Consider the following 15,402-nt stretch of genomic DNA (forward strand, 5'->3'; position numbering starts at 1 on the left):
CTGTGCAAAAATAAGATTGAGGACATACCTCCCTAACTTTTAAGAAGAAATTAAGTACAAACTAGCTAAACTTATATACCACTGATGTAAATGATTTTTGTTGGCTCTAAAAAATATATAGGACTCAAGTAGAACTAAAACTTGGTAAGACCCAAGTTTTACTATGCCTAACTCTATGCTTCAACAGTGGTGTCTCTGTCAAATGTTGATAAAAATACTAGTGAAATTTTACCTGGATTATACCACTGCATAGCTATAACCATGTATAGCTATAATGCAAATGAAAAATCAATCCATAATCACGTGATACATTTCTGGTTGGGAACTAATACCATTAGGTGGTCACAACATAATATGGAAGCCTAAATCACTTGCTGGAGAAACTAAAACTTGGAGTTATTGCAGCCACGCCTCACATTTTAGTCTCAGACGCGCTAGGAAGAAATTTCATGCCACTTAGTTTGATGAAAGGAAAGCTCAGATCCATATGAAACTTGCGTTGTGCATGAAGTGATAACCAACCTATATTGCTGTATAGTAAAGGTTTGTGGGCTTTCCTTTTGTTGATTGCTGGGTTGCTCCGAATCCAAAAATACGTGATTTTCGGCCGATTTTCGGAAAAGAGTATAGCTCCGTACCAAATCCACAGTAGCAAATCGATTAATTTCTGCTGTGGGTTATAATCAGGTATAGACCTGGACTATATATGCCAAGTATGGGAAGGAACCCATACTTCATGCGGAGAGCGCGTAATTTTTCACGATTTCCAGCATAAAACAATCGCTATTCCCGTCGTATGGAGAAAGATAAATAAGTTTTATTGGTACACAGAAAAATACTTTGATATGCCCTACAGGTTGAAATAGTAGGGGGACAATTTCGTGATTATCGATTTTTTTCATTGCGGACCCTACCATTGGGAAGAAACCAAAAGCAGACCGTAGGACTATTCGAGAAGTACGAAAATGCGTGCCCCTATATAGGAAGATAGTTAATAAGCCTCACCAGAGTTTTCTCATACTTTCTTCACATGGAACGTCTCGAAACATTATTCCTTCCGTACAAAGTACCCTACCCCCCACACACATACTTTTAGCCATTTTTGAGTTATTTTTGCTTGTGATGTAATTTCGGAAAAGGCTCATTCAAAGATGAAAAATCCATTTTAATTTGGCTGTTGATATTTAGCCGGTCATTGCTATTTAAAAAAAAACTTAGAAAAAATCGTTACACAAAAAGGTTTAAGAAACGAAGAAAAAAAGTGTGATGTGACCTAGGCTCGAACCCCCACACATCCAGGTTTGGAGTACCCACGTTCTACCACTGTACCACCGGTGCTTGCTGGCTACTCCTCTAGGGTTGGCCTGGCTTAGTCCGGGCGGGACTCTCACTTCGCTCGCTCCAACCCTAGCTCGCCTCAAACTCACCCCAAAACTTACCTTCATACAACTAGTATGTTTGATACTACAGTTATAGGTGACATTTCCTAATGTTTATACAACAAACGACCGGCTAAATAAATATTTGCACCGTGACCGGTGACCGGCTAAATATCCACTTCGTTTAATTTAAGTTTTATATAGGATAGAGCAGTTTCAAAACCATGGTAACCAAAAATTACGCAATGGACACACCCAAATCGCCATGTTTTTGTACCAGACTGATTGACTGTTTCATGTTGCAAGTTGAATTCCTCACTAAATTCATGCCAAGACTTATTAATACGTAAGTAAAAGAGATGCCAGTGATAGAATAAAGTATGTAGGTGAGTTATTACGCATTAAAAGATCCGTACTGCCTCCCAACAGGGCAGTTTCGTAGGAAGGAGAAATGCGTAAAGATGGATTTGGCCAAATTGCGACCTATTCACCGCCCAAAGGTGGTTAACACTAAGGGAAACCTGCAGTATAGGTCTTTATCCAGCACCACAGTATCGTACAGCCACATCGAGCTACCCCCGAGTTAGCCAGAATCGCTCATGTGCTGGGATTCCCACTTCGTGTGAAAAAGCAGACTGCAAAATAAGACCGCTAAAGTTTAACTGATGGTTGATTTCGACAATAAAACTTAACTCTAGCAAAATTCACCACTAAGAGTCTTCTTTTGCTGGCGTTTTATCACAGTTTGGTAGTACGCCATTACCGGTCTCGTGCCTTTCAGGAGCTCTGGCTAATCCTGGGATAGCTGGATGTGGCTGTACGCTGCTGTGGTGCTGGGTAAGACCTATACTGTAGGTTTTCCCTAGTTTTAACCACCTTTGGGCGGTGAATAGGTCGTAATTTGGCCAAATCCATTTTTACGCATTTCTCTTTCCTTCGAAACTGCCCTGTTGGGAGGCAGTACGTATCTTTTAATGCCTAATAACTCACCTGCACATTTTATTCTATCACTGGCATCTATTTTACTCACGTATTAATAAGTCTTGGCATGGATTTAGCAAGGAATTCAACTTGCAACATCAAGCAATCTGGTACAAAAACATGGCGATTTGGGTGTGGTCCATTGCGTAATTGTTGGTTACCATGGTTTTGAAACTGCTCTATACGAGCCACGCCTACTTGCTATAGCTACTATAAAGTAAAAATGGTCGAATTTTCTTGTTACAATTCAAAACCAAAATATTCTTCTCAAAATACTTCTGCAAAGCAACCTCACTGTTCTCTCCTACTAGACTTTTCAGGGGCGGGACATACCCTCATCGACGAGCCAAATGTTTAATACGAAAGCCAACTTTCGTATGTGCATAGTAAACCGATCTAAACAGCTTTCATTTCTAGAATAAAAGTTACTATTATGTAAGCTGAAGCTGGTTCATTACTCAAGTTGATCAAATGTACGTTTGGTATTCAAAGTGCACGCCCTCAAACCACTTTCGCCCAGCTGCGGGTGCGTAAACAAACTAAAATTAACGTATACAGAAAATAACCGGAAATGTACGAAAATTAACTTAAAGAATTCAGATTTCTTTATTATTTTTCAGGCAAGGCCGTCTGTGGGCAACTAGTGCCCACAGGCCAGAAAATGTATACGTACAACTTACATTTACGATTGAATGTATAAAATTACAATCCCCTAGCTGGCTAAAGTTATTACATACATTTTATATTTGATATATAATTTAACTATCCTATAATTTTAAAACTTACATGTGTATTTAATAATAAACTTACTTACATAAGTAGACTACTTATTTTAAAGAGAGAGCAAGAAAAAATACTAATTACTACTGAAGTTTGGTGGGCGGGGAGACTTGGAGCAGGTACTACAAGGGGAAACAAGTGCAGACTGTGACGATTGTCAAAGCAAAATTGTTCGTAAAATGCTGCCAGAAGATCTTGAGTAACTGTGATTTAATGATGGAAATAGGTTGATTAAGTCAAGTACTGGTAGACTGTTGTAGGTTCTTGGTAATCTGTTGAAGTAGAAGTTACTTTGTTGGATGATGTAGAATTGTGTTGAAGCTTGTTGCTGGTGGAGGATCTGGTAGGATTGCGACAAATGTTGACATGGTTGCTGATATTGAAATGCTGGATTGATTTTATGAAGAAGAGTATGTCATAAAGATCGTAGGCGTACATCAGTGGTAGCATGTTAAGTTTGATAAGACGTATTTTGTAATCGGCTACATATTATAGTAATTTAGAACAAATTTGGTTGCCCGGCATTGGATTCTTTCTAAAGTAGAGATGTCACAAATAAGGCAGGGTGCCATAAAGGAGAACAGTAAAGTAGTTGTGATCTAACTAATGCTAAATACTAAGTTTTCTTGGTTGGAGTGGCTGAAGGTATGTCTCAGTAGTCCAAGGGTTCTGTAGGCTTTAGCTGATATATGGTTATAATGATTTTTCCAAGATAAATCAGTTGATATAATGACACCGAGGTCATGGTGAGTACTACTAGTTTTGATTATGGTGTCGTCTATGAAATAGGATGTGGGGAATTTTGTATTAAATGATAGATGTATAAACTTGCTGGTGTTAAAAAATTGGTTCCAATCTCTAGACCAGTTTGCCACTGAATCAAGGTCTTGTTGAAGTTGTATGGAGTCTAGATATTCAAGATTTTGTTTATAGCATTTTGTGTCATCTGCAAAGGAGAGAGAGCATTAGAGCAATGGACAGATAAAAATAAGTCATTGATGTAGATTAGAAATAAAAGTGGTCCTAGGATACTCCCTTGAGGCACACCTGATAGGACCGGTATGAAGGTGAAATATGAACCATTAAGGCAAACACATTGCTGTCTGTTGTTGAGGTAAGATCTAAACCATCACCATGCAAACATTGCCAGTGATACCAATTTTCCAGAGTTTTAAAAGTAATTCATTGTGGGTAACTCAGTCAAACGTAGGGGGGCTACGGGGGCTTCAATTTCTTTTCACACACTTTGCAAAAATTGCTATAAAACACAAACTTGTAACTCCGTTGTATCGATATTTGGCACAAGTAAAGAGCGTATAAAGGTTCATTTGCGTACCAAGTTTGCTATGAATCTGATAAATATCCAAGGAGTTATGAGCGTTTATTCACGTAAAAAAAGATGAAACTTTTGTCACGGCTACAGGGTAAACCAAGTAGAGGAATAACTTGAAAATTCGTGTGTACATAGGCTGATCATCGTAGGAGTGCCCTTTGGTGGTTAGAACAGCAACAGACGTACAGCTACAAAGTTATAAAGCAAAAACCGAGCAAGTGTAAAATTGCGGGATCGAGATACTCTAATAGAGCTGTCACTGGGGGAAAAAAAGGTTCCTAAAAATGTCGAAAAAATGAACTAATCATGACCAGAGTTTGAACCAAGGACCTCCATACCTAACGCCTGCATCCTTAACCACTGAACCACTGCTATCTCGGCTGATCACTTCACTTAATTTCCACCTTATACATGAAAATTCTAGCTTAATAGCTAAGTAAAACTGATCTACCAATAGAAAATCTAGATTATTCTAGAACATTCTATGTGTGTTCTATTAGATGATTTCAGTGAAAGCAAAAACGTGTGCTCTATTAGAGCATTAGCACCATAATATTGCTGCAACACTTTGAGGCTCAATCTAGTGGGTATTTCATCAAATCAGAGCCATTTTCGTATCGATATTTGTAGTATTAACTTAGTTTCGCCCCCAGGCGGTCTGCGAGCAGACTATTATGACCGACTCGCGCCAATCGTCATCATCATAATCATCATAATAAATGCTATGCTAGCAAAACTTGTGATATACAACAGCCTGGAAATCATATCCCAGTAAAAAGGTGCAGGATTTCGTTTTTGAAAATACAAAAAGAAGCAAAATCCACTCAAAAACAGCCAAGCTGTAAAAAAAGAGTGCGGCCCTCAAAAGCCTGGGTAAAAAAAGTTGTGAAATCAAAGGTGGCGGCCAAGAAATGGTTGCAATGATGTTAATGCTAAAAATTTTAATAATGGCTGTGTGCATTGTTAAAATCTACTAGCATTAACATCATTTCTTGGCCGCCACCTTTGATTTCACAACTTTTTTCACCCAGGCTTTTGAGGGCCGCACTCTTTTTTTACAGCTTGGCTGTTTTTGAGTGGATAGAAATTGCCTATGGTTTTTACCAAAATCCTAATAGAACACTAACCTAAACACCATGCATCTTAAAAATCTTCCCTAACTATACTACTTATTGTTAATGCCCAGACCTGGACCTGGTTTCTGGCTACACTGTAAATTCAGAAGCATGAATTTCATTCCAAAATGATGACTGTTGTGGCAACCTTAGTATGAAGTCATACTCAATTGCCAAAGAAGGGTATGAAATCCATACTTTCAAATTTATAGCATATATATGCTTCTGTCAGTATGGAGGTACCTTGTGGCCCTGCCCTACTTAATTAAAAGCTTACAACATTTCATTAGCTGTAAATCTTATGCTCCAGCTTGATTTAAATATCTTTCACCCTAGTGTTGCTCAGTTCTCCTGCCCTGCTGCCAAGTATTTCACTGTACAAATGTCAATCTTTCTGTAGAGTATAGTATCAATATGGTATTCACATCGTGGAACTAGCTTGGTACATAGTACTGTCCAATGGCGGATCCAGGATGGGGCATTTGGGGCAAATGCCCCCCCCTCCACTGCCCTTTCCTTTTAGGAAGAATAGCTAGTTATAGTTATTACTTTGATAATGCCAGTTAGGACAATATCAGTTTATTAGTCAAGAAATGAATACTTTTTGGCAGACATATACCTCGCTTTACTACAAAACTGTCACGAGCACCTTTGTGCGTATTAAGCGCCTCTAGAAATAATTATCGTCTGACATGCTTTAGCTTTTGTAGCACCTTTTAAGACTTCACAACCTTCTGCAATGGCCTAATAGCACAATTCAACAGTGAAACACTGCTGAGAGGTGATTATTTGCTGCTATGTGTATATCAACTACACATAGGCGTAGCTAAGGGGGGGCAAGGGGGGGCATTTGCCCCCCATCACCAAATGATTTTTTTTAAACCTTCGTCACAAGTTTACCAGTATTAAACTGACACGCAAATGACTGTAAATTATGTACACACTACGCGGTATCACCAGGGGTTGCTAGTGAATGCGCACACACAACATTCAACTCGCTCGTGAATCCATCGAACGAAAATATTAGAGACATACTTCTATATTTAGCCTAGATTACTCGCGTGATAGAACATTTTTGAATCTAAAAAGAGTGACCCGCTTCTCCGCGGCAGGAGTCACAACTCACAAAGGAGACCAAATGACGCTACGAACCTACTGCCTAGAGCTGCTCGATGGATTTTATCAGATTACTCCAGAAATAGTGTTACGTCATTATTGTCCTCTCTTAGTATACCTACATTACAACAACGCCGTCAGTCATCAAGATTAACACTATTCTATAAAATAATTAATAATACACTACCGATCTCCATCCCCTCACATTATCAAAGAACTCAATTTTGTACCAGGCAACATCACCCCAATCATTTCATTCTGCCACAAGCAACCCTCAACACCTATAAATATAGTTATTATCCTAGAACTGTTAAAGACTGGAATGAGTTGCCAATTAATATAATAGAATCAAGAAATTTGGATGAATTTATTTACGTACTTAACCTTCACTACTGTAATTAATTATCAAATTGCATGTATGTATGTATGTATTTGATTGTACCATTTGGGGTTTTCACCCCCTGGGCAAACCAGCTGAGCTGACTGCCCAGTACCTAATCTTAAATCTTAAATCCTACGAGATGATAAAGTGTTTGCTAAATAAATGTACCAAGTTTATTTTATCGAGTCGATCACACTGGACCTTTGTACGTACGACAGTGCAGTCTGTTTTTACTTTGTCAGTCAGTCAGTCAGTCAGTCAGGTGGATCAGTCAAGCTTACAAGTTATGCTAGCAAGACAGGTGGGATTTGGTGCAATACATGGCATTTGAATTTTGCCGAGTGAAGTGAGTGAATACGTCATCCTGTCAGCAGTGTGCTAGGACTGCAGCACAGGCTGTGGCTAACGTAAAGTAACCTGTATTTGCACTAAAGTATTAGCTCTACGGGACTGTGGATGAATTTGTTGGAGTACAGTTGTGGCACGTGCGATGATGCTCGACGAATATAGCTACCTCGATTGGAAGCAGTCAGTACTGAAATAGTTACGTAGCTAGTTATTTCAGCTGTAATAATACAACCCCGTATGTTGGCTAGCCCACCATTGGGTCATTAGCCTTTTTTGCAATCATGAATGATTTTGAGTGCTTCGTGGGGGCATGCCTGCCCCTCCATCACCTTCTGGCTAGCTACGCCCCTGCAACTACAACAGATTACAGCTAGTAGTTGATTCCCCTTTTTAATGGTGTGAATCTGAACTTTTCTGTGCACCTCCCCTTGCCAGCTCCTGTATACGCCCCTGCTGTCCATATCTCAGAAATGTCTGTAACTAAGATATACATGCTAATATGCTGACTTAAATACAAGCAATGCTATTATTTCCATCATGCAGTTAGTGCTATAAAGCTTAGTGATATGATATTACTTTACAAGATTATTAATAACTATTTTAATTCAGATTTTCCACTCTATATACCTACTCCGATACCACCATTACAAGGGGACATCAGTTTAAGCTTTTTCAAATGTCATGTATTAAACTGTCGATCAAAATATTTTTTAATAGGTTAATTAATGATTGGAACACTTTGCCTGGGCAGTTTCAGGCCTTGTGAAGGACCTGGCTTGGCAAGAATCAGTGGTTTACTGGTGGACAGCCTTATGTTGGCCAGGCGTGTTCTCTGTTGATTTTGCTACATATCAGCTACTAAGGAGCCAGCACAGCCCTGTAATTTCCTGTCTGGACTCCAATCGTGGTCTGCCTCCATTTTGAGGTCTATCTCTTGCCCTCCCCGCCACCCCCCACCCCTTTGTGAGCACTCGTGATACTACTTCGCTCGTCCAACTGCTCAGATTTTCTATCTTATTTGGCAGGAAACTGTACAAGCAGCTACAAGTACTGGAAGTGGCCTGAAAGGTAACAGATTGATGCATCTTTTGTGTAAATTTCATACGCGTGCTTGCTATCCTTGGAGAGTTATGCTGGCTTCAGTTCTTTAAAACCGTTTATCTCGAAACTTCTAATGTGCGATTTGGATCGTTTTTCCAAAATCCCATGATCCAGTCACATATAACACTCATCTGGCTGTAAAGGAGCCAAACACACAAAAGCATACTTTGGAATCACTCCATAACCAGTGCCAGCCACTATACACTGACCAGACTTCTTTCCACTGCTCCAGGATTCTTGGCAGGTCACGTGATCTCACGTGATGCTCCAGAAATGATTTATATGTGACCAGATTTTACAGAACCGATCCAAATCGCACATCAGGCAAAATCAAACTAACACCACCGGTGGATAGCTACACTATCGTACTACAAGTTTTGACTATGGGGTGCCATTTGTCTCAAAACCCCAAAAATTGAGATCTAAACTAAATATCGTCGATATTTACTAAACATCGACGCCATTTGCTAAATATCGATGCCATTTAGCTAAACATCGACGACATAATATTATGCTAAATATCGACGACTTTTGCTAAACATCGATGATATTTACTAAACATCGATGACATCTACTAAACATCGACGACATTTACTAAACATTGATGACATTTGCTAAACATCGACGATATTGATTTAACAATTCACCTGCTTTTGCGTTTTAATTTTCTGCGAATCCTTCAGTATAATAATATTATAGGCGCTTATGCTTGTAAATACTAATTACTGATTAGCTGCTTGTGACTGTAGATGAACCGGCATCTGTGGTGCTATGCATGACTCATTAGGCTTGTTTTCATTCGGATGAGTCCATGACCTTTAATGGAAATAATTGCAGCGCGTTTATTAAGATCAATGTTGCTGTCATCGTCGACGAGAGGAACTGATCTCATCTGTAACTAAGGATGTGAGGTATGGAGTTACCTTTTCAGTTGTAAATGTGACAACTTGTAAACTGCACGTGTTTCACTTTTCATCCCTGGGTGCCAATACTCTCAGTGACAGCATTATTGAATATAGCTAATTCTGTCCGCTGTCACTGGGAGTATAATTCGGCTGAGTATAATTATTTAGTTGCATGAATCAAGTAGTGTTTTATTTAGTTATTTATTAATACTTTACAGGACTGTAATGCACCTATCAATGTAATGCCTGACTACCACTGATACGTGTTGAGGGTAGGGGATGGTGGGGGAATTGATCGCTAAATTTCTCCAACATAGTGGGGACTCTGTCTTCACTAAAGAAATTCACTCAGACAGCAAAGGTGTGTGCTTTCAGTTTAATTAGGAAGGAGTGTCTTGGGTGCTAGCTACTACGTTCGTACTAGAATCCACTTGAACTAACTCATCACTAGACCAATGCCACACAACCGTACAAATCCTCTCCTAGCTCCAGTATTCCCAGGGGTTACAAGTCGAGACTTGGTCGTGGTTTGCATTGCCAATACGTCCCCACTAGGTGGGGAATTATAATTTTTAGTGATGCAAATCCCCACCTCAGCCCGTATTAGTGGTAGTCTGGGATTACATTGATAGGTGCATAACAGATCAATACACAAAATTAAACTAATAAAATAGCTTGTTGTAATATTCATATGAATCTCAGCAGGCCACAATTTGAGTACTCTTGCCAAACCAGTACTTTTTATTTACCAACCAAACGATATAATATGGACTTGCCTGCAAAGACGAAATTCTGAGATCATTTCAACTTGTCAACTAGCTACACACAAGGGTAGTTCTAGAAATTTGCTGCCTGGTCTTCCAACTCAAACTTGTTTAGCTTGATTGTCAGTTTTGCATTATTGGTTGCATGCTTTTAATTCACCCTCAAGGAATTTTAATATTGGTAACTTAGATCAAGATACTCTAGTAGAGCAGTCAATATTAAATTACTCTCCTGCAGTTGTAGTCAACGTAAATTCTGTAAATAATTTTAAATCCTTATTAGATAATTACTTATTTGATTCGAGATTTACTTTTGTATAATGGTTAATTATACTATTGTGTGCAGATCTGGTATACAGGCTGTGCCTTTACCGGTACTTTAATCATAATCATAATCATAATAATCATAAATAGTCAGGGAATTTTAATATAATCTAGGAATAAATTCCTTACCAAGAATTATTTTACCAATGTGTTTGTAAAGGTGTCTACTAACCCTCCTCAAAAGATTTAAACACAACTCTCCTAGGGGAACCCGTGACAGCAGCTGGAAGTTGGACTACCCATGAGCCTTGTTTGGAAATATTTGAATTGTCTGATTGCTGTAAGCATAGTGTGAAATGTCAAACTACATAACTCAAACTATATTGCACCCTTCCAGTAGATTTATGGGGGAGGCTAAGGCCCCCCCCTCCCTTTCCCTTTGCAGAACAGTGTCAGTGAGTACTATTCCTAAAGCAATAGCCATTATAATTAAATATTTAAAGCATCTTTATAATATGAAGGACATAATGCATTCCTGACGATATTTATATTACTGTACCTCAGTAAACTGCTCCCAATAATGTCTGGCACCTGGTGTGACATCTGTATTGAGCAGAGACTAATGAAGGCAGCCAAGTCAGAAGGTGGGTTGAGCAGAGGTAGGATGAGGAATAGTGATTCTGGACACAAGTGCTGGGTGCAAACACTAAACCACTCGCAGATGTCAACCAGCGCATGGAGGAAGGTGTCAAAAAGCATTGTCCACTCCACAAAGATCTTGCCAAAACACGAATGAAAAGAGATGCTGAAGCTATTGCACTTGCTCTCACATGGCTTGAAGAGAATAATCCCTTTAACCATGATTGAGACAAGCAGTTTCTTGTGTCATTCTCAACAGGATTTACTAGCACTGCGAATGATGGAGTCAATGCAGAGAGGGCAGCTGAAGTAGGGAGGTAGATGCAGAAGAAGATGGATGCACAGCCAGTAACCTCAACCATGGAAGTGAAGTTCAAGGTACAGGCCTTATCATCACTCAGAAAGATTCCTAAGCTCAATGAGAGGAAGATTCACCTTAACTCGCTTAGGTTGTTCAACCGACTGATAATTATCGCTCAACGAGATATGACAATTGAGGCAAGCTTAGAGTATGAACTGACTCCCCTACCTTTGTCCTTGTTCAGTAACAAAGATCATAAAATGAACAAGGCAAACAAAACAATTTTTTCCAACACTAGCCTGAAAGTGTTGACTGACCCACTCGACCTCACTAACCAACCTTGCTCCAGTCTGGTAGTGGATGGTGGATGGCTTCTTTACCTGGTGAAGTGGGAACAAGGCCATACTTGGCAGGAGATTGCTGATAGTTGCCTGAGCTACGTACACTATCTTGGCAGGTACTCTCAGAAGATCACCGTGGTGTTTGATGGCTACAGCAGCTCACCTAAAGATCATGATCACATTAGGCGTACAAAGAACTCCTGCTATGATGTACAAATTCGACCGAATATGATGCATTTGACACCAAGGGCAAAGTTCCTAGACAACACTCATAACAAGAGTGAAATCATCCATCTGCTCTCTTCAGCATTCCCGAAACATCAGATCACTGTAGAGCTGTGTGATAATGATGCTGACACTTCAATTGTGAAGGCTGCATTGGCTGCTGCTAAGGATGACTCCGTTGAGGTCAATGAACCCCATGGATGGTTGCTATGTTGTTATTCTATTTATTATTATTTTCAGGTGCGGGCAGAAGATGCTGATGTGCTAATAATGCTAATACACCATAGTTCATACACCAATCATCCACTCTTCTTTACCACATCAAAGGGTTCTTATGATGTCAGGAAAATCCAAGAATCTCTGTCTGAAAGACAGAGGCGCTACCTGCTACTTTTTCATGCCTTTACTGGTTGTGATACTGTTTCTGCCATTGCCAGCCATGGGAAAACCACTCTATTTGACAGGTTTTGTGCTGGGGACAATGATGAACACATGGACACCTTCCTTGATGTACAGGCTAGTAAGGATGTGGTGATCAGGAGTGGCATTTCAATTTTCCAGCACATTTACCATGCACCAGGTACTGCCTTAGCTGCAATTCGATAACAGCATGTTCTCACAAAAGGCAGCAGCTGGGCTAATCAAACCAGAAACTCTACCTCCAAAAGAGGGTGTAGCTGCACAGCATTCTCTCCATGCCTATCTACAAACCCAGGACTGGATGCTATTGTAGAGCATGGCTGTGGACCCCAGTGGCTATGGATGGACATTAGGGAGTAATTAATGGCTATGAGCCAGTTCCAACATTAGACCCTATGGCACCTGAGGAACTTTTAAAGTTCATAAGCTGTAATTGTAAAGGAGATTGTAGCAACCGATGGTGCAGCTGTAAGAAGAACGATGTCAAGTGCATCTCAGCATGTGGAAATTGCAAAGGAATTACATGCAAGAATTGCATTGATGATGGAGAGTCCGGAGAAGACCCTGACATTGACTTATGAGGCAATAGACAATATTAAACTAGTCCTTAAGAAATACACGAGTTATAAAAATAATTTATACCAACTAATAATAATAATAATGAGTGAAAGTGGTCTTTTCATCAATTTCAGGAATGGTTTAAAGCTTGCAATGTATACATATTAAACCACATGATTTGCTGTACTAACAGCAAATCAACTATTTTCAAATAAGGTCATGGATAGTCCAACTTCTGGAAGCTGTCACGGGTTCTCCTAGGGGAGTTGTGTTTAAATCTTTTGAGGAGGGTTAGTAGACACCTTTACAAACACATTGGTAAAAAAATTTCTTGGTAAGGGATTTATTCCTAGATATGCCAAATATCTGCTAATATTCCCTGACTAAAAGGTCAATAGATAGAGGATGAAGTTACTACAGAGCACTCATGGTTGCAGTGGCGTAGCTACACTGGGCCCACTGGAGCCTGTGCCCCACCGTCAGCTTTCCAGGCCCCACTGTCAGTAAATGTTGTAAGTCACGTGATTCGACATGACGATTTCTCACAACACTACTACGCAGCTTTTCATATGAAAATCATCGCTGCAGGTACAATTCCTTGTTATTTTGCTATTACTAACAAAGATAAATTAAAATTCCATTTAATGCCTACTATCACGTGATCGTGAGTTCAAATGTGAACGAGTTTATTTATTTGTAATGTACAGGACTCAGAATTGAGTATATGGTACATGTAAACATGCAAGTGATTAGTTAAATAAGTAATTTTCTAAAAGTGCTTTGAATTTGTCCAAGTCTGGTGATGTAACAATTAGGGCTGGGGATAGTATGTGCATATCGGAATATCGGGATAGTGTCATTATCGGTATCGCCTATATCACTTGAAAATTTACTATCGGACAGTAATTAACAAGTAAAATACGGAGAAATATCTGCAAAATACTTTAAAATAATCACTTTTTGGAACAAGAATCAGCCTAAAAGGCTGTTTAATATCTTATGCAAAATACATGCATGGGTACATCTCTCCTTACAACTCTCTTTGAAGGCAACTAATAGGAAATAGGTGAATTATCACTATCGTTTTACTATCGTCTATCGTGAACAGTGTCTTAATATCGTTCGGACAGTGAAAATTTCACTATCGCTCAGCCCTAGTAACAATAAGTTCTGGGAGGGTGTTCCAAAGTCGGATGGTGGAGGGAAAGAAGGAGTGTAGGTACGTGTTAGTTCTGGCTGCCAGGTGTATGAATCTCACATTGTGACCGTGGGTGATTGTAGATGATTGGATAAGATGGTCATGTGGTACTGGTATAAGATTATTGATAATTTTATAAACATATGTAACTTGGCTTGATTTCTTCTGAGCTCTAAAGTTGGCCAGTTCAGATGGTTTAGCATTAATGTTACACTAGCTGTTCGGTTGAAGTTATTATTCACAAACCTCGCTGAGCGACGTTGGACCATTTCAATTCTATTTATATCTCCAACTAGATGTGGAGACCAGACAGGTGAAGCATACTCAAGTGTAGGGTGGATGTAAGTAGTGTAGCAAGCTGACTTGACAGATGGTTGGCACTGATTTAAGTTTCTTTGCAAGAAGGCTCTAGTTGAATTGGCTTTGTTGGTTATCTTGTTAATGTGTTCAGACCATGAGATTGTTTGTAATAGTAACACCAAGGTATTTTTCACTGATGCTTTGTTCAATAACTGAGTCACAGATTGAATATCTTGATGGTAGCGGATGTGTCTTACGGGTGATAGTTAAATGTATACATTTGGAAGGATTAAAACTCATTAGCCATTTCTTTGCCCATTCAGATAAGATGTCCAAGTCTCTTTGTAACATTGCTATGTCTTCAGGTGTGTGAATAATTCTATATACTAAAGTGTCATCTGCATACAGCTTAACATTGGATGAAACAGAGGAAGGGAGATCATTGATATATAGTAAGAACAAGAGAGGCCCCAGGACAGAGCCCTGGGGAACACCTGACAGTACATCAACTGAGCTACTAGTAACATTATTCAGTACAACCTTTTGTGTTCTATTTGTGAGAAAGTCTTTGATCCATTCAAGTACCAAGTCATGAATTCCATAATGTACAAGTTTTACAAACAGGTGCTGATGTGGTACTTTGTCGAATGCTTTGGAGAAGTCTAGTAATATAACATCGATTTGTTCTCCGGAGTCAATATGATGTGAAAAATCTTCAATAGTGGTGAGTAGTTGGCTTTCACATGAGTGGTGTTTTCTAAATCCATGCTGGTAACTAGAGAGTATGTTGTGAGTAGAGAGATGCTTAAATATGTGACTGTAAATGACGTGTTCGAAAATCTTACAAGGGATACATGTCAGTGAGATCGGGCGGTAGTTAGATGGATTTGTGCGGTCCCCTTTCTTGAAAACAGGAGCAACCAGTGCCTTTTTCCATTCTGAGGGAACTTTA

At 39.4% G+C, this 15,402-nt stretch overlaps 1 protein-coding gene and 1 long non-coding RNA gene across 2 annotated transcripts in view; both read left to right on the plus strand.

Annotated features, from left to right (window-relative positions):
• The first annotated feature begins 1,666 nt into the window (after positions 1-1,666).
• LOC136256184 (uncharacterized) overlaps positions 1,667-15,402 on the plus strand; it is a 143,910-nt gene continuing 130,174 nt past the window's right edge. The window contains exon 1 of the long non-coding RNA XR_010701358.1: positions 1,667-1,765. This is a non-coding gene — a long non-coding RNA (uncharacterized lncRNA). The remainder of the gene's footprint in view (positions 1,766-15,402) is intronic.
• Positions 11,385-12,616, plus strand: LOC136256934 (uncharacterized). Its single transcript, XM_066050001.1, has 2 exons — positions 11,385-12,157; positions 12,215-12,616. The coding sequence occupies exons 1-2, from the start codon at positions 11,429-11,431 to the stop codon at positions 12,578-12,580; spliced, it is 1,095 nt and encodes a 364-aa protein (XP_065906073.1). The 5' UTR covers positions 11,385-11,428; the 3' UTR covers positions 12,581-12,616.

The sequence above is a fragment of the Dysidea avara genome, chromosome 5 (genome assembly GCF_963678975.1).
Source record: "Dysidea avara chromosome 5, odDysAvar1.4, whole genome shotgun sequence".
Classification (NCBI taxonomy): Eukaryota; Metazoa; Porifera; class Demospongiae; order Dictyoceratida; family Dysideidae; genus Dysidea; species Dysidea avara.